This window comes from Aulostomus chinensis, chromosome 6 (assembly GCF_037954235.1).
Source record: "Aulostomus chinensis isolate RoL2024-O1b breed Wild chromosome 6, RoL_Achi_v1.0, whole genome shotgun sequence".
NCBI classification, from domain to species: Eukaryota; Metazoa; Chordata; class Actinopteri; order Syngnathiformes; family Aulostomidae; genus Aulostomus; species Aulostomus chinensis.
The window spans coordinates 28,583,358-28,602,138 of record NC_141325.1 but is presented as its reverse complement, the minus strand read 5'-3'; the positions used below and the strand labels follow the sequence as shown (position 1 = coordinate 28,602,138).

General features: G+C 46.9%; 3 protein-coding genes across 3 annotated transcripts; all 3 read right to left on the bottom strand.

Annotated features, from left to right (window-relative positions):
* Nucleotides 1-4,630: 4,630 nt before the first annotated feature.
* On the bottom strand, nt 4,631-8,785 carry LOC147260678 (alpha-1-antitrypsin-like protein GS55-MS). The gene is made up of 6 exons (XM_086205502.1): nt 8,693-8,785; nt 7,458-8,090; nt 7,311-7,381; nt 5,225-5,421; nt 4,991-5,138; nt 4,631-4,904 (listed from the first exon to the last, which is right to left on the bottom strand). The coding sequence occupies exons 2-6, from the start codon at nt 8,080-8,082 to the stop codon at nt 4,710-4,712; spliced, it is 1,236 nt and encodes a 411-aa protein (XP_086061628.1). The 5' UTR covers nt 8,083-8,090; nt 8,693-8,785; the 3' UTR covers nt 4,631-4,709.
* Nucleotides 8,786-12,167: 3,382 nt separating this feature from the next.
* LOC147260677 (hibernation-specific plasma protein HP-55-like) lies at nt 12,168-15,314 on the bottom strand. Its single transcript, XM_086205501.1, has 6 exons — nt 15,255-15,314; nt 13,406-14,038; nt 13,259-13,329; nt 12,767-12,963; nt 12,534-12,681; nt 12,168-12,447 (listed from the first exon to the last, which is right to left on the bottom strand). Exons 2-6 carry the CDS (start codon nt 14,028-14,030, stop codon nt 12,247-12,249), a joined length of 1,242 nt encoding a protein of 413 aa, XP_086061627.1. The 5' UTR covers nt 14,031-14,038; nt 15,255-15,314; the 3' UTR covers nt 12,168-12,246.
* A 1,986-nt stretch (nt 15,315-17,300) lies between these two features.
* LOC147260676 (dual specificity protein phosphatase 26-like) lies at nt 17,301-18,772 on the bottom strand. The gene is made up of 3 exons (XM_086207381.1): nt 18,265-18,772; nt 17,689-17,900; nt 17,301-17,608 (listed from the first exon to the last, which is right to left on the bottom strand). The coding sequence occupies exons 1-3, from the start codon at nt 18,441-18,443 to the stop codon at nt 17,400-17,402; spliced, it is 600 nt and encodes a 199-aa protein (XP_086063507.1). The 5' UTR covers nt 18,444-18,772; the 3' UTR covers nt 17,301-17,399.
* Nucleotides 18,773-18,781: the final 9 nt, after the last annotated feature.

Below are 18,781 nucleotides of genomic sequence, written 5' to 3'. Positions count from 1 at the left end.
TTCCAGCACTATCTCCTATTTGCTCAGCTACTGTATTCATGCTGTGTCATGAGTACAGTAACATCCAGCTCGGGTAGCATGTTGCACAAGTCACTTCAAACAAATTTATTGCTTTAATCCTGCATTTCTCCAACTATTTAAACCACCTACAAAAGAAGCTCTCCGAGTGCCACCATCCTGAACAAAGTTAAAAACACAGAAGTCTAGCGACTCTGTTCAGCTACAGAAAACTCACCCAGTAACAGAGTTTGTTATATTTATTACTTTTTGTCGGTTTTGACCATTTTCCCCCTCCATGTGCAAAGTGTTGTTTTGTAACCCGTATATCCCAACAAGCAAGACTCGAGGACCAGTTATTTTTTAAAACTTTAGTAACATTGGTAAGCCAACATCAGTCACTGAAACCACACTCAGGACTCTATGAGCCAGGGTGGGTACAGCAACATGCCCTCTGTAAAATCTGGAGAAAGTGTGAGGCAAAGCCCAGCTAGCAGCCGCACATCTCCTCCATAGAAACACCTTGGAATAGCGCCCATGAAGAAGCCATTCCATGAGTGGAATGAGCGCACAGCCCTGAGGGAGGCTACAACCCTCTCCTCTCACAGGCCAAGGCGATAGCCTCTGCAATCCGCTGCTTTTGCACTGCTTTGTCAGAGGCTAACCTAAGTGTGGTTCAGCCCATGACACAAACAGTTGTTCCGATTTTCTAAATCCAGCCATTCTGTAAAAAAAAAAAGGGGGGGGGGTAATATGCACACTGGGCAGAGTGGATTCAAACATTTGTGCTTCCATGATAAGAAAGGAGGAGGATAGAACTCAAACAGCTCAATAGGGCGAAATGGCAATGCCGGGTTAAAAACCTTGGGCACAAGCGCAGGGTTGGCTTCAGCAGAACCTTGGAGTCCCCCACTGGAAAACACATACAAGCTCAATACTGAGCTACCACTTCGCTGGGAGGTTACCAACCTTTGTAGCGAGGGTCAACCCCTGGAGAGTAGATCCGTCCCCAGGTTAACTACACCTGGCACGTGAGTGACTCTCAGTGATTTCAAGTGGGAGCTGCTCCAAATTATCAGTCTTTGTGCCAGCATTTGCTGATGATATATGTACATATATATAAGTGGGCTGCACAGTGGTGCAGTGGTTAGCACTGTGGCCTCACAGCAAGAAGTTTCCTGGTTCGAGTCCCGGCTCGGGCACGGGATATTTCTGTGTGGAGTTTGCATGTTTTCCCTGTGCCTGCATGGGTTCTCTCCGGGTACTCCGGCTTCCTCCCACAGTACAAAGACATGCAATTTGGGGACTAGGCTAATTGGATTCTCTAAATTGACCGAAGGTATGAATGTCAGTGTGAATGGTTCTTCGTCTCTGTATGTTTGCCCTGCGATGGACTGGCAACCTGTCCAGGGTGTACCTCACCTCTCGCCTGTAGACGCTGGGATAGGCTCCAGCCCCACTGCGACCCTTAATAGAAAGGAATAAGGGGAAGATGATGAATGAATGAAAAAAAAAATATATATATATATATATGGTCGGATTAAACTCGCTCTTGCAAAAGATGACGGGCTAGAGAGGGTAAATTTGCATGGCCCCATCAAGCCCTACATATATATACATATATATAGATCGTCTTTTTGCCAGAGCGAGTTTGATCCGACCAGTCTGCCCACTCTGACACAGAGTTTCGGGGTGTGATGATGACGTACCCTATGCAGCGGGACATCAATAAACACGGCAGTGTCCAAAACAGTTGTACACTCTCGCCATTTTCACACTGCCACAAAAGCTGTGTTCTTGCCCCTAATTGCCGGGTTGCCTGTTGTATTTCACACTGAGCAACACTGGGTTGAGTGGGAAATTGCCACGCCAATTTACCCTCTCCAACCCATCGTCTTTTTCCCAGAGAGAGGTTTTTGTTTTTGGTTTTTTTAACCTGTCCTGTTCAGCAGCTGGGGCAAGCAGCGTCAATGTTCCTGGTGCCTTGTTGTACTGAAGCAGTTTTACTCTGCATAGGAGGAATCTGATAAACTCCTCCTATTGCCATTTATGCTTAATTTTATTAGGAATGGTGTTGGTTCACTGATAAAGCTACCGGACTGAGGTTCAGGAGTGGATAGGAAGAGGGAACAGGGACAAGACAGGGAAGACAAGGGGGGGACAAAAACAACAACAACAATAGCAGAAAAAAACAAAAACCAAACAAACAAACAAAGAAAAAGTAACAACAACAACAAAGAGGAGAAAAGAAAAAAAAAGGAAAAAACACTGGTTCCAGAATTTCCAGTGCAGGCTTACCATTTGGTTGAATATAATTTTTTGATAAATGTCTGAGTATATGATTATGGGTCAGTTGTGCGCCGCATGCGTGCATGTGTGTATATGCGTGTGTATGTGTGTGTGCTACGGTTTGTCTTGGATGCTGTGCGTAGCTGGCTGTAGCTGATGTGGGGGGGGGGGGGGCCAGGACATCACACCTCCAGTCCAGGATAGCAGGCAGGTCAGGACCAGGCCACCAGAGCACCCAGAAACCCCCAGGACATGGGGAGCCCCAGGCCATCCCTCCCCCCAGGAAACAGCCACAGGCCCAACCCATGCCAGGACTCATAGGAAAGCATAAGAGCAGCAACCCCCACTTGGAAGCAACCCACAGAGAGACAGGGCAGAGAGGACCCCGGTCCCGTCGGGCACCCCCGCCCCCCACAGCATGAGCAGAGCCCAGGGGTATAGGGCCCCTCTGGCCCGAGACCCGACCAGAGCCCCCCAAGAGGTCTGCCAGCGGCGAGGCCGACACCCACCCACACCTCACACCCAGGCGGGGCAACCGCAGCCCACCACAACGACCAGACCCACCGTCCCCAACCCTCAATCCCCATCCCCTCCACCCATCCCCTGTTCTCCCCCTCCCCCCAGAGCAGGCAGGCTTCAGGCTATAGGGCACCACCAGCCAGCCAGCCAGGACCCCCCACTCCCCTGAGAGGCCCAGCCCACGTGCCGGGGTGAGCCGAAGGCAAGCACGCCTAGGACCACCACCCCCGGACATTACAATCATACCCTCATCTTCCTCCATACAGGGGCTGAGTACTCCATAGATGCTGATACGGTCCAGGGCACCTCAGACTCAGTGAAACCACCAGCAAGCGATCCACCGCACAACAGCAAGGCCCACAACCAACCCCAGCCCAACCACCACGCCGGGAGGAGGACCCCCCCCCCCCAGAGCACCGGCCAGGCCCCCAGGCCTACAGTGGTGCAGTTAGCAAAGGAGGCAGCACTGGACCCACTCCCCGCCCCAGCTGCCCCCCCATCCCAACATGGGTGCAGGGTACATGTTGTGCGTGGGAATGTAGATGTGATGATGTGGATGACTAGAATGTAGTTAAAATTAGGGGAGGCACCCAGTTGCAGACGGCAGAATCTCCCAGTACATCCTCATGCACTCCCCCAAGCCCTAAATGTCTACGATGTGATTAAAATTGGGGGGTCCAGCCCCTCAAGGCCTAGTGTCACATGAGATGTGATGTGATGGGACAGAGAGGTGATGAGAGGGGCTGAGGAATGGGCCAGACCTGCAGGGGGCCAACTTCAAGACTGGCCCCGCTGACCACCCCGTCACCACCGCAACCAGCCAACAGGGAGTCTAGCCTACCTGGTCCAGGGGTCAAATTGAAGCCCTTAGGGGCACTGTCTGGAGATCCGGGCAGAGAGTCCACCACCGCGCAGTGCGAGGGCAGGGAGGGCCCAGGTTCCCAGTGCATGGCGGTTCCAGCCAGCAGCCCATGGTCAGGGCCCCCAGTTCTTTCAGCATCAAGGAGGTCAGCCCCCATCCCTCAGACGTCCCCCAGCATCCTCCCATTGTCCGGGAGTGGCAGCAGTCCAGGACATTGCGCCAGGGCCCAGCCCACCCGAGGACAGGCCGAGGTTCGCAAACCCCTCCCAAATGTGGGTGCGACCCCCCGGGGGAGTGGCAGGGTCCCAGGCATTGAGACCCTGGAGGTCCCCAGGCTTCATTTAGAAGATGTCATTCACCTGAACATTTCAGGGATGGGTAAAGTCTCCCCCCAGAGCAGGTTTGAACTGACCAGTCTACCCACTCTGACATGGAGTTTTGGGGCATGGTAGTGACATACCCTATCCAGTGGGACATTAATATACATGGTAGCATACAATTTTTTTCAGCATTTCATCTTCTTTCTCTATGCTATACAGCCTTTTTACCATTTTAAGTTTTGTGTTCATAATGCTGATATTATGTTAGTGTTTCCAAAAGGGCAGGCAGTTGTTAATATTTCACAATTTACTCATTCTTTGATACGCTCCTTTGTTACGTCATTTTAATGTGCAAAAATATACTTTTTGTCTTGAAACAATTGTGGTCACTGATGTTTGTTGGGGGGGAGGAACAAAGCACCAATCCCAATCAATCACTTGAGCCATTCAATGTGGAATAAAAATCTAAACTTCTCCTTGTGATTTCCTTTCCTTCAGTACTCCAGCAACCAAAAGTCCTGACATTGCAGTGGTGAACTTTAATGGTCTCCTGCTCAACATTTAATGGTCACAATGCCAGGATGTTGCCACTGCAGAGCCATACAAACATTCATACATGCTAAAATGATCATGTACTCAATCATAAATCAAAGGCCCATAGAACCAAGTTTTTTATTAGTATTTAATATGTGATGTCACCAGTGAGTCTGCCTGTCTCCTCTTCAGATGTTTGGGTTGATGATCTTGCCCATGAAGAGGATCCTTTGTGTGCTGTCTTCAGTGATGAGGACCATAAAAGGACGATCAAACTTCAATTCAGGGACATGGCGGAGGGATGTAATCATGATGCCAATGCCTGTTGCAGCCGCAGCCTCGGCTCCGGCCTCATCAACATCCAGAGTGGCCTTGTGCATGACCTGGTGTACAGTGGAGGCAGAGAGAGATGAAGGGTGGAGAGAACCGACAGGTAGAAATGTTCAGAAACAAACAGTGCCGTCTTTACCTCTGACACGACCAGTTTCTGCCCCTCTGAGATTCCACTTAAACCTGCTTGAGCACTAAAAATGTCTGTTATTCCCATGTCAGCCAACATGCCCCTCAGGGAGTATTCAGTCTTGATGGAGAACTTCGGAAGATATACATCATATTCCCTGAACACACAAAGAGGAAGTGATTGACAGGGGTTCCAAACAACACTGCTTCTAGAATTACAAATGAAAAACGGGAGCTTTCTAACTTGGATTTCATCAGCTCAAGCCATTTGGTGATGTGGTTCACACAGATGGCGTCCTCCAGCTTTGCCATGTCGTCCGGCAGCAGCAGCATCATGGAGTAGGAGCTGTTGAAGGGCAGGCGGAGGACTGATGTATTAATCATCTGGTCATAATAAGTATCAACCATCTCCTCCTTCATACGCATCATCTGGACAGGAACCTGGAGGACAAAGATTTGAAAATGAGATAGAAGATGCAGAAAGAGACATTTTTTTTCCATGTTTGTCCTTCAATTGATTGAAGGAAAAGGTTGAACTTCATCATCAAGTCGCCAAATCACAACAAAAGTTATGTCATGGCACTTTACAGGTAGAGCAGTTCTAGTACCACACTCCTTCAATGAATTTACACCCAACAAGTCTCCATCAGCAAGCACATCCTGCAACAGCGTAGACGAAAACCTTCCTCTTAACAGGCAGGAACGTCAAGCAGATCCAGGCTCCATGGGGACGGCCTTCTGCTTTGACCGGTTGGGGGGAAAGGGAGCAGGAGAGCGAGGCAGAGACAAAGACAGATAATGGAGGAAGATTGATATGAAGAAGAAAGAATGAGACAGAGATAAAGAGAGAGGCAATGAGAAGAGACTGATGGACAGACGGGGACGTGAGCAGATTGAGCTACGGGTGGCAGCTTGAGCCTCTTCAGGTCTGCAGCCTCATCCAGCAGCACCCGGGATCTTGGATGAGGGGAGCCCGAAGGCTCCGGAGAAGAAGACAAGTTAGTAACACATATGAGTATGATTTATGTATGACACATATAGGAAGACAGAGAGGAGTAGAGAGAAGCCCAGTGCACCATGGGAGATCCCCCAGCAGCCTAAGCCGATAGCAGCATATCCGAGAGCCAGCCTGAGCAGCCCAACTATAAGCCTGATCAAAAAGGAAGGTCTTTAGTCTGCACTTAAAGGTCGAGAGGGTGTCTGCATCCCGGACCGAAACTGGGAGACGGTTCCACAGGAGGGGAGCCTGATAGCTGAAGGCTCTGGCTCCTATTCTACTTTTAGAAACTCTAGGAACCACCAGTAACCCCGCAACCTGGGAGCGAAGGGTTCTAGCTGGATAATAGAGGTAGGAGCTCTGTCAGGTATGAAGTAGCTTGATGGTTGAGGACTTTGTATGTTAGAAGGAGAATTTTGAATTCTATTCTAAATTTGGCAGGGAGCCATCAAAAAAGCCAGTACAGGAGAGATATGGACTCTTCTACTAGTTTTCATCAACACGCGGGCAGTAGCATTTTGGACCAGCTGGAGAGTCTTTAGGGACCTAGTGGTACAGCCTGAAAGGAGGGAATTGCATTAATCCAGCCTGGAAGTGACAAAGGCATGGACTAGTTTTTCTGCATCCTTTTGAGACAGGATCTGTCTGATCTTAGCAATGTTTCATAAATGAAATAAAGCAGTCCTAGAAATTTGCTTAATGTGGGCATTAAAGGAAAGATCCTGATCAAAAAGGAACCTAGGTTCCTTATGGTTGTGCTGGGGGCCAAGGTAATACCTTCCAGTGTACCAATCTCAATAGCCACAAATTAACTGAAGGAAGAAAATATAGAGGTGGCACGGTGGTGTAGTGGTCAGCACTGTGGCCTCACAGCAAGAAGGTTCGGGGTTTGATTCAAGTCTCGGGCATGGGATCTTTCTTTGTGGAGGCTTCATGTTCTCCCTGTGCCTGCGTGGCTTATCTTTGGGTACTCAGGCTTCATCCCACAGTCCAAAGACATGCACATGGGGACTAGGCTAATAAAACACTCTAAATTGACTGAAGGTATGACTGTGAGTGTGAATAGTTGTCCGTCTACATATCTTGGCCCTGCGAAAAAACTGGAGACCTGTCTTGGGTGAGCTCCGCCTCTTGCCCGTAGACACTGGGATAGGCTTCAGCAAGTTATCTCAGAGGTTTCAAAGAAGTCAGTTAACTCAAGGGAACAAGTTATGTGTCCTATGGCCTCAAAATGGCTAAACTGAGGGAACAGGTTCTATCTTGTGACATCCCATTAACAAGCTCCTCATCAAAGAGGTCTGGTGTTTGTTGGAACTAAACATTGAATACGAACCTTTGTGTTCTCATCAACTTTGAACTGGTCCTCCTTGGTGAGCTCAGGATCAAATGGAGTTGCCCACTTTCCTGGTGAGAAAATATCAAATCTTTGACTCAAACCAGAGAATCTGAACAACGACAAACCAGGTTTGTCCTGTCCTACCTTTGTAGTAGATGTAGCTGAGGAGATACATGATGGTGCTTTGATCCAGGCTCTCTACCATCTTATCAATCTTCCCGTTGGTCTTCTCACTCACGTAGGTATTGATGGTTTTGATGCTGTCTGCTGTTTGGCTGAAGTCAACGTTAAACCCATCAGCAAAGTAGGACTGTTTCAGGACATCCAGGAACTCTGGCTTCGGCTTGAAGGAGTTGTCCACAAAGACAGCGGTACCCTCGCTGCTGTCGTCAGACTCCTTGTTTGTCTTGTCCAGCATTGTCTGGAAGGCCTTGTCCACAACTGTCTGCGTCAGCACAGAGTCATTGAAACCAAGACCACTGAAAAGCTGTTGGTGGGTCTCCCCGCGGGCCCCGACAGACAAGGCCGCCAAGGCCACCGACACACTGAGTGGTGAGAAGAAGACATTCTTGCCCTGTGAGGTAGGATGAGCCTTTAACGTCCTGTACAGACGGAAGGAGAACTCCTTGTTTGCTGCATCCACCAGGGAGATGCTGCTCTCCAGGGTCTCTTGGTCTTCCTGAACTTGACCGTGACCTTCTACGTGATGACCTCTCCCCACACAGACCACTGCTGATACGAGCCAGATGCCCAGCGCCACACGCATCATGATGGAGTCTGACAAAAGTCCAAAAGTTTACACCAGTTTTATGGTAGTTTAAGTTACTTTCATTGGGTTTTTTTCACCAGGAGGCCGACAAACATCTGAATCTCAGTTAAACAAACAAAAGATTGTACTAAATATCAAATATCAAAGAGGAACTCTTCTTTAACTTTTTTTCTGAGGCTTTAATGTTGAATTTGTGGAATGAGAAGATCATGTAAGTTCTCCTCCACACAAATAAGAGTTTGATACCTGAATCAAGTTCATGATTTCATCTGCTGGATGGTTTCTGAGCTCATGCCAGTTTCATGTGTGAATGATGTTCCAACTATATTGGAAGTCAATCATGGTCCCACTGTAACTGTTACTGTACTGTAGGATGTTTTTTTAAAAGGTAACAGAAAAGTTTTAGCAGACCAAAAATTATTATTCCGAACAATAAATACCGCAACAGTATTTTGGAAGGAACCTGTAATAAAGGGTTGCAGTCCACTGTAAATATGCAGTCACTCAAAGACACCAGCAAAAACTACCCACTGGTAGAGCGGACCTACCACAGCATAAAACAAACATCACAGTCATAATTGGAGATATCTGAATGTGTGGGGCGCCTTACCTTCTTGGTTGGTTCAGACACAAAGCCCAGGCTGGATGGAGGGAGCTGTCCTCTTTTAAGAGGAGCCAGAGCAGCTGAACTTTGGCTCTGTTTGTTGATTTTCCAGCACTATCTCCTATTTGCTCAGCTCCTGAATTCATGCTGTGTCATGGGTACAGTAACATCCAACTCAGGTAGCATGTTGCACAAGTCACTTCAAACAAATTTATTGCTTTAATCCAGCATTTCTCCAACTATTTAAACCACCTACAAAAGAAGCTCTCCGAGTGCCACCATCATGAACAAAGTTAAAAACACAGAAGTCTAGCGACTCTGTTCAGCTACAGAAAACTCACCCAGTAACAGAGTTTGTTATATTTATTCCTTTTTGGGGGTTTTGACCATTTTCCCCCTCCATGTGCAAAGTGTTGTTTTGTAACCCGTATATCCCAACAAGCAAGACTCGAGGACCAGTTATTTTTCAAAACTTTAGTTACATTGGTAAGCCAACATCAGTCACTGAAACCACACTCAGGACTCTATGAGCCAGGGTGGGTACAGCAACTTGCCCTCTGTAAAATCTGGAGAAAGTGTGAGGCAAAGCCCAGCTAGCAGCCGCACATCTCCTCCATAGAAACACCTTGGAATAGCGCCCATGGAGAAGCCATTCCATGAGTGGAATGAGCGCACAGCCCTGAGGGAGGCTACAACCCTCTCCTCTCACAGGCCAAGGCGATAGCCTCTGCAATCCAGCATTTTGCGCTGCTTTGTAAGAGGCTAACCTAAGTGTGGTTCAGCCCATGACACAAACAGTTGTTCCGATTTTGTAAATGACATTCATTCTCCTGTGATAAGAAAGGAGGAGGATAGAACTCAAACTTGCAATGCCGGGTTAAAAACCTTGGGCACAAGCGCAGGGTTGGCTTCAGCAGAACCTTGGAGTCCCCCACTGGAAAACACATACAAGCTCAATACTGAGCCACCACTTCGCTGGGAGGTTACCAACCTTTATAGAGAGGGTCAACCCCTGGAGAGTAGATTTGTCCCCAGGTTTACTACACCTGGCAAATGAGGGACTCTCAGTGTTAACAAGTGGGAGCTGCTCCACATTATCAGTCTTTGTGCCAGCATTTGCAGATGACGAGAGCGGAGCCCTCCCTGTCTGTTGATATATGCCATCACTGTGGTATTGTCAGTCCTGGCCAGGACATGCTGTCTCCTCTTGGGGGGTAGGAAATGTCCCAGAGCCAACAACACAGTCTGAAGCTCCAAACAGTTTACGTGAAGAAACTGCATCTGTGACCTCCATGTGCCATTTATTATTCTGCCCTCACAAGTGGTTCCCCAGCATGTTTGCTGTTTGGGAGGCGTGCGTAGTTTTAACCTTTCTGGTCAGGGTGGTTCCCATGGTATCCCTTGACATCAGAGAGACTGTGCATCCCCAAGGGCACTGCATCAGATCAGCAATTTATTAATCGCATGCCATGGACGTTGAGACCTGGCAATGTCCAGGGCGCATCAGGTTCAGCCTGAGTGATGCAACCCACAACTGAAAACAGCTCATATAAAGGCAGCTGATTGGAACAACCACCAAGGCTGATGCCATATATAATATACATATACATATATATGGCTTGATGGGGCCATGCAAATTTACCCTCTCCAACCCGTCGTCTTTTTGCCAGAGTGAGTTTGATCTGACCAGTCTGCCCACTCTGACACAGAGTTTCGGGGTGTGATGATGACGTACCCTATCCAGTGGGACATCAATAAACACAGCAGTGTCCAAAACAGTTGTACACTGTAGCCGTTTTCACACTGCCACAAAAGCTGTGTTCTTGCCCCCCAAAATGCCGGGTTGCCTGTTATGTTTCACACTGAGCAACATGGGGTTGAGTGGGAAATTGCCACGCCAATTTACTTTCTCCAACCTGTCGTCTTTTTCCAAGAGCAAGTTTGATCCGACCAGTCTGCCCACTCTGAAATGGAGTTTTGGGGCGTGGAAATGATGTAACCTATCCAGTGGGACATTAATAAACACCGTAGCATACAAGGGAGAAAGGAGAAAAACTTCACCTGCAAATCGCAAGTTCAAGATACAATGAACATTTTGGCCAACTGGGGAGACATTGAGACCCTGGAGCTCCCCAGCCTTCATTTAGAAGATGTCATTCACCTGAACATTTCAGGAATGGGGAAAGTCTTTTTTTTTTTGCCGGATCAAGTTTTAACTGACCAGTCTGCCCACTCTGACATGGAGTTTCGGGGCATGGTAGTGACGTACCCTATTCAGTGGGACATTAATAAGCATAGTCACGTACAATTCTTTCAGCATTTCATCTTCTTTCTCTATGCTATACAGCCTTTTCACCATTTTCTGTTTTGTGCTGGTTTCTCTTCCTAGGATTGCCTGGAGCATCTTTCACTATTATCTCACAGTCAATCTCATGTTTTTGACTCTTGAAGAGACACGTGACTGATGTTTTGCCCAAGGGCTCCATCTTGTGGCGTGAGCATGCCACCAACTTCAAGCTGGATGCATGCAGCTTGCCCTTGACATCTAACTTGTGCTGACATGACGTTACCACAACAGCATTTTTATATATCGGCCTGGAAGGAACCTGTAATAAAGGGTTACAGTCTGTTTGGCCCATAAGCACAGCAGCCGGGTGCCACGAACATACGGCCGCTGTGCTTATGGGCCGAACAGCGGCTGTAAGTTTGTGGAATCAGGACATCCAAGGTCGCAGGTCTATGGTTGAGTTTATAGTCGTATCATCAGATCCTCAGAGGTGAGGGGGCTATCAGGCTAAAGAAGGTGGCCTACAGGGCGTGGCTGGTCTGTGGGTATCCAGAGGCAGCCAACCAGTACCGGCAGACCAAGCAGTGTGCAGCCATGGTGGTGGCAGAGGCAAAACCTCTGGTATGGGAGGATTTCGGTGAGGCCATGGAGAATGAGTATTGTTGGCTATTGTTGGGTTATTGGGCTCAGATGCACAAGGGAGGAAAGGAAGGAAAGAGGAGGAGTAAAAAGAAGTCTGATATAGAGGAATGTTGAGGACTGGTCGACTTTGTTCATAATGTTGATATGTTAATGTTTCCAAAAGGGCAGGCAGTTGTTAATATTTCACAATTTACTCATTCTTTGATACGCTCCTTCGTTACATCATTTTAATGTGTAAAAATATACTTTTTGTCTTGAAACAATTGTGGTCACTGATTTTTGTTGTATGTGTGTGTGTGGGGGGGGGGGGGGGGGGGCACCAAGTGCCAATCCCAATCAATCACTTGAGCCATTCAATGTTGAATAAAAATCAAAACTTCTCCTTGTGTTTTCCTTTCCTTCAGTACTCCAGCAACCAAAAGTCCTGGCATTGCAGTGGTGAACTTTAATGGTCTCCTGCTCAACACTTAACAATGGTCACAATGCCAGGATGTTGCCACTGCAGAGCCATACAAACATTCATACATGCTAAAATGATCATGTACTCAATCATAAATCAAAGGCCCAAAGAACCAAGTTTTTTATTAGTATTTAATATGTGATGTCACCAGTGAGTCTGCCTGTCTCCTCTTCAGATGTTTGGGTTGATGATCTTGCCCATGAAGAGGATCCTTTGTGTGCTGTCTTCAGTGATGAGGACCATAAAAGGACGATCAAACTTCATTACAGGGATGGGGCTGAGGGATAGGGACGAACCTGAGAGCGCGGTGCCTGTTGCAGCTGCAGCCTCGGCTCCGGCCTCATCAACATCCAGAGTGGCCTTGTGCATGACCTGGTGTACAGTGGAGGCAGAGAGAGATGAAGGGTGGAGAGAACCAACAGGTAGAAATGTTCAGAAACAAACAGTGCCGTCTTTACCTGTGACACGACCAGTTTCCGCCCCTCTGAGATACCACTTAAATCGGCTTGAGCACTAAAAATGTCTGTTATTCCCATGTCAGCCAACATGCCCCTCAGGGAGTATTCAGTCTTGATGGAGAACTTCGGAAGATATACATCATATTTCCTGAACACACAAAGAGGAAGTGATTGACAGGGGTTCCAAACAACACTGCTTCTATATTACAAATGAAAAACGGGAGCTTTCTAACTTGGATTTCATCAGCTCAAGCCATTTGGTGATGTGGTTCACACAGATGGCGTCCTCCAGCTTCACCATGTCGTCAGGCAGCAGCAGCAGCATAGAGTAGGAGCTGTTGAAGGGCAGGCGGAGGACTGATGTGTTCATCATCTGGTCATAATAAGTATCAACCATCTCCTCCTTCATACGCATCATTTGGACAGGAACCTGGAGGACAAAGATTTGAAAATGAGATAGAAGATGGAGAAAGATTAATTTTTCTATGTTGGTCCTTCAACTGAAAGAAGGAAAAATATAGCTTGTGACCTCAAATTAACTAAAGTGGGAGAAATAGTTATCTCACAACCTAAAATAAGTCAGTTAACTCAAGGGAACAAGTTATGTATCCTGTGGCCATAAAATGGCTAAACTGAGGGAACAGGTTCTACCTTGTGACATCACATTAACAAGCTCCTCATCAAAGAGGTCTGGTGTTTATTGGAACTAAACATTGAATACGAACCTTTGTGTTCTCATCAACTTTGAACTGGTCCTCCTTGGTGAGCTTGGGATCAAATGGAGTTGCCCACTTTCCTGGTGAGAAAATATCAAATCTTTGATTCAAACCAGAGAATCTGAACAACGACAAACCAGGTTTGTCCTGTCCTACCTTTGTAGTAGATGTAGCTGAGGAGATACATGATGGTGCTTTGATCCAGGCCCTGTACCATCTCATCAATCTTCCCGTTGGTCTTCTCACTCACGTAGGTATTGATGGTTTTGATGCTGTCTGCTGTTTGGCTGAAGTCAACGTTAAACCCATCAGCAAAGTAGGACTGTTTCAGGACATCCAGGAACTCCGGCTTCGGCTTGAAGGAGTTGTCCACAAAGACAGCGGTGCCCTCGCTGCTGTCGTCAGACTTCTTGTTTGTCTTGTCCAGCATTGTCTGGAAGGCCTTGTCCACAACTGTCTGCGTCAGTACAGAGTCATTGAAACCAAGACCACTGAAAAGCTGTTGGTGGGTCTCCCCGCGGGCCCCGACAGACAAGGCCACCAAGGCCACTGACACACTGAGTGGTGAGAAGAAGACATTCTTGCCCTGTGAGGTAGGATGAGCCTTTAACGTCCTGTACAGACGGAAGGAGAACTCCTTGTTTGCTGCATCCACCAGGGAGATGCTGCTCTCCAGGGTCTCTTGGTCTTCCTGACCTTGACCGTGACCTTCTATGTGATGACCTCTCCCCACACAGACCACTGCTGATACGAGCAAGATGCCCAGCGCCACACGCATCATGATGGAATCTGACAAAAGTCCAAAAGTGCAGTGTTGTTCACACACAATGGTGACCCAATGATTGCAACAACAGTAAATACTAGGGGTGCGATAAAATAGTCAACTACGAAATATGAAACAGGGCTCACAACACAAAATAAAGATTCAAGAAAATCAAAAATCCGAAATGCAAAAAATAAATATTCTTTCTTTTCTTCCTTATATAGACAGGTTATTGCTGAAGGAAAACTCACACAGGCCCCATCCAGAAGAATTCACTGCTCCAGCTGGGGCTCGAACCCAGAACCTTCCTGCTGTGAGGCAACAGTGCTGACCACTACACCACTGTGCCCCATAGAAATACATGTATGTGTCTTTGACAAATCAGTTCATACACATATATATATATCTATCTATCTATATATATATAGATAGATAGATAGATAAAACCGATTTGTTTGATTAAGGAGCGTTCGCTACGAGTTCAACCTCGTCTTCCTCCATTTTGAAATTATTGTTTAGTTTCTTCTTCCTCCTCTATAGCGTTGCTACAGTGTCCTTCTTCTTCGTGTAATATGTGATTACAGTAGGCGAGAGGGTCAAAAATCATCAGTGATAGTGGTGTGCGGCGCTGCTTTGGTTTTTTTTAATTGATTTTTATTTTTTGCGTTTTTTTAATTTTAATTTTATTTTGTCTCTTTCTCGTTATCTCAGTTAAACAAACAGAATTTAATCAACTCATCAGTGAGAATAAAAGATTGTCCTAAATATCAAATATCATAGAGGAACTCTTCTTTAACTGTTTTTCTGAGGCTTTAATGTTGAATTTGTGGAATGAGAAGATGAGTTAAGTTCTCCTCCACACAAATAAGAGTTTGATACCTGAATCAAGTTCATGATTTCATCTGCTGGATGGTTTCTGAGCTCATGCCAGTTTCATGTGTGAATGATGTTCCAACTATATTGGAAGTCAATCATGGTCCCACTGTAACTGCTACTGTACTGTAGAACTTCTTTAAAAAGGTAACAGAAAAGTTTTAGCAGACCAAAAATTATTATTACGAACAATAAATACCACAACAGTATTTTGGAAGGAACCTGTAATAAAGGGTTGCAGTCCACTGTAAATATGCAGTCACTCAAAGACACCAGCAAAAACTACCCACTGGTAGAGCGGACCTACCACAGCATAAAACAAACATCGCAGTCATAATTGGAGATCTCTGAATGTGTGGGGCGCCTTACCTTCTTGGTTGGTTCAGACACAAAGCCCAGGATGGATGGAGGGAGCTGTCCTCTTTTAAGAGGAGCCGGAGCAGCTGAACTTTGGCTCTGTTTGTTGATTTTCCAGCACTATCTCCTATGTGCTCAGCTCCTGAATTCATGCTGTGTCATGGGTACAGTAACATCCAACTCAGGTAGCACGTTGCACAAGTCACTTCAAACAAATGTATTCCTTTAATCCAGCATTTCTCCAACTGTTTAAACCAAGTACCACCTCAGACAAAAGAAGCTCTCCAAGTACCACCATCATGAACAAAGTTAAAAACACAGAAGTGTAGCAACTCTGTTCAGCGACAGAAAACTCACCCAGTAACAGAGTTTGTTATATTTATTCCTTTTTGGGGGTTTTGACCATTTTCACCCTCTGTGTGCAAAAGTGTAGCACTGTAACTGGCATCTCTGCCACACACCAATGGGCAGCCCTCTGTCTCATACACAGCAAGTGAAAACACAAACACGCACGTTACAATGACTTACATTATGTGCATTTATATCACAGGTGTGGTTTCGGCAGGAAGGAGAAAGAGCACAACCTTATCGGAGAGCGCGGACTATTCGGTTGTTTCTGTATCTTGAAGTCCAGAAACAAGCCTGAGCCTGTTCTCGTGTGTGCAGCATCTATACGCAGTTGTGGTTCTGGTCTCCAGTGATCAACAGAACAGGAAGTCCTCTTCGAGCCGCACCAGCACATTCCTACCTGATGTACACAAGCAAATCTGACAAATCTACAACACTGCTGTCTCATCCGGCTGGACGGAGTAAGAGCAGTTACTTTTAATTCATTCATTCAGAGCCTTTTTCACATCATTCGGCGTGTCCTGCGTCACCGGGAAACGGTGGCATTTGAAAGTGGCAGCAAGTTTAACTGCAGCCTTCTCCCTGCATGCGTATCATCTCCTTCGCACTGCAGAGGCTGGCAGGCTACGAGGCTTCCTGTGCGTTTGCCACAGGTGTAGCACATGTTGGGGTCGTGAACCCGGACTGCTTCTGGGTAAAAAAGATGCTGTCTGAGGTGTCCTGGATTCACTGCTGGATACTTCACCACATACACACTGGGGCCTCAGCTCTCCCTCAGTCCAGCTGTCTTGAAACTTGAATCCAAACTGAAGGATTTCAGTTTCAAGACTCATATCTCCAGGTCATCTTGTGTCATTTTTTTGCTGACGTTCTCAGGAGCAGGTGCCGTGAACGGTCCGGCAGCGCTGCTTGAACAGCTTGCACGCCGACTCAACGGCGCCATGAGCATGACGTTGTACTTTTGTGACACCGACAAATTAAAAGAAAGATCAAACTTACTGTGGATGATAAATCAATTTACATATTTTCATTTGAAATTATTTACTGTTTTGTTTTCTTGATCTTCTGGCCCAAAAATGCATTTTATTGGCCACGTGGTTGGAGGGAATTGCGACTTTCTCCTAATTTGTTCCGTATGCAACCAACAGGTCAACTAATGCACCTCTAACAGGTGAGTAGAGGGAGTTGGTACCACCTCCTTTCCTCAGACCTCCCCCACCAACCTGTTACTCAGCAAACACAGTAGATAATCACTTCCCCCCTGCTTCTTCTGTGGAAATGCATTTTGTTTTTTGAAAGCTGAACATCTTATCTCTTATCTAAAGGAGGGTTTCAAATGAGGCAGCTTCCACACAACCGTGGACCACTACGCACTCACGGGCTGTCATCATTGCTTTCTCTGGGCCGCGTGCGTTAGTTACATAAATCGATGCGGAGGTGAAGCGTGTGTGCAGGAATTTTAGGGTCTTTGATTGCCTGCACCATGTTACCTTCCACACGTCCTCTAGATGAGCCAAGCATCAAAGCTTCGTAGCATCCAGAAACTGGCTAATGGCCGTCACCATCTCAAGCTTAGTGTCTATGACCGTACGACTGGAGGCCTTTCAGAGGAGCACTGATGGATGTTAGACTTTCACCAAAAGCTGAAGCAGGTTCATGTTTTTAATAGAGAACTTAATGAGTACATATTGAACTTTGGAGAAAATGAATAAAAGGGCTTCTTTAAAAACACGAGAGCAAAAAGGGAAAGCTATACAGTGTACTCCATAGATGCAGATGCAGCACAATGAAATCTATTAGATAACCCGGCTATTTCCGGCTTCGCCGATGTGTGCCAAACAGTTGGCCGTCCAGATGGATGAGCTGCCGGAGGAAACCTCGATTAGGAATAATTCCCCTGTTCTCTTTCACAGCACAAATCGCCTCCACGAGGGTCAGGTTCTGCTTCAGCATCAGGTAGGCCAGAACCAGCGTGGCAGAGCGGCTCACTCCTACATGGCAGTGCACCAGAACCCTACCTGAGAAAAAGAGGGGGACCTGGTCAGACCTAAACACCTCAATCAAGCTGTACAGAATATTTCCTCCCTCTTCTTCTCACCTCCTCGTCTGACAGCTGTCTGGATAAAGTCTGCTGCTGCCTGGAAGTTGACGCTCATGTCAAAGCCGCACGAGTCATGAGCCTCCACGCCCATGTAGGTGATCCTCATGGCCTCGTAGATACCTGGCTGACCACGAAGTTTGCTGTGCGCTGCATTGAGGATGTGAGTGATTCTATGGGAGGAGAGATCAGCCTGGTTCTCTGCACTCTGTCTGAGGAGAGAATGTCAGCTTTGCATCTGGTATTTGAAGAAGAGAGTTACAGGTGTGACAGCATCTACAAAGGATGGACTGAGACTTGAGAGGCTTTCAGACATGAGACTGAGTAAAAGTGACTCTCTCCTTCCCAGCATCAGTGAAAACTCACATGACACAGGTGTTGTTTATCTTACTTCTCTACAGGGACCTTTACTGGAAAGATCTTGAATGACTCAATCTGTGCTGAAATCTGATTTACTGTCAGCAGGTAAACTGAGTTCACTTCCCAAGTTGTCTAATATTTGTACTCAGGGCAAAGTCTAACCCCTCGATCAGCACTGGAGGGCTTGATTCCATCCAGCCTGGTGGAGCTACTCACTGGTCGCCGATGTAGATCCCCGGCCACACCTCGTCTGCGTGGCTGATGATGGCTTTGCCAGTATACAGGAGCTTTTCCAGCTCCTGCACTGCTAAACCAGGTGAACTCAGGTCAATCTCTACTTTCTGAGCAGGGAGTCTATCATTCCACGATGCAGGAAGTTTGGATGTGTAGGACATGGCGTCTCCCGTCCAGGGTTTATGTCGTCCACTGAGGCAACGGAAAAAGCTGTCCTGACTTTAACTGGTTAAGTAAAGGTTTTAAGAAGCTGCTGAGTCTTCTTTCTCTCACTGAAGGGTGGTCGTGTTGCTCAAGGAAAGCCTTCAGCTCCAACAGGGCCAAACAGACCAGAATGGATGGCAGGTGATTTCAGGCCAGCTGCTCCCTCAGATTTACTTACCAAGTTGCTGTGAGGCCATTGGACCCTCAAATTAAATCCAGACCCTCAAGCTTTTAAGAGCTGGTGTTGTGCTTCAGCATGAAAATAGCCGTCTATTTAAAGGTCCAAATGCTAGCT

Bases quoted from the DNA above. Each gene is read 5' to 3' on its own strand.
- LOC147260678 (XM_086205502.1), bottom strand. From the start codon at position 8,082: ATGATGCGTGTGGCGCTGGGCATCTGGCTCGTATCAGCAGTGGTCTGT. The intron at 7,382-7,457 runs GTAGGACAGGAC...TTTTCTCACCAG, and splicing joins CAGCTACATCTACTACAAAG to GAAAGTGGGCAACTCCATTT. The intron at 5,139-5,224 runs GTTAGAAAGCTC...TTGTGTGTTCAG, and splicing joins CTTGAGCTGATGAAATCCAA to GGAATATGATGTATATCTTC.
- LOC147260677 (XM_086205501.1), bottom strand. From the start codon at position 14,030: ATGATGCGTGTGGCGCTGGGCATCTTGCTCGTATCAGCAGTGGTCTGT. The intron at 12,964-13,258 runs GTTCGTATTCAA...TTTGTCCTCCAG, and splicing joins AAGTTGATGAGAACACAAAG to GTTCCTGTCCAAATGATGCG. The intron at 12,682-12,766 runs GTTAGAAAGCTC...TTGTGTGTTCAG, and splicing joins CTTGAGCTGATGAAATCCAA to GAAATATGATGTATATCTTC.
- LOC147260676 (XM_086207381.1), bottom strand. From the start codon at position 18,443: ATGTCCTACACATCCAAACTTCCTGCATCGTGGAATGATAGACTCCCT. The intron at 17,901-18,264 runs GTGAGTAGCTCC...TTCTCTCCTCAG, and splicing joins GGGATCTACATCGGCGACCA to ACAGAGTGCAGAGAACCAGG. The intron at 17,609-17,688 runs GTGAGAAGAAGA...TCTTTTTCTCAG, and splicing joins GACAGCTGTCAGACGAGGAG to GTAGGGTTCTGGTGCACTGC.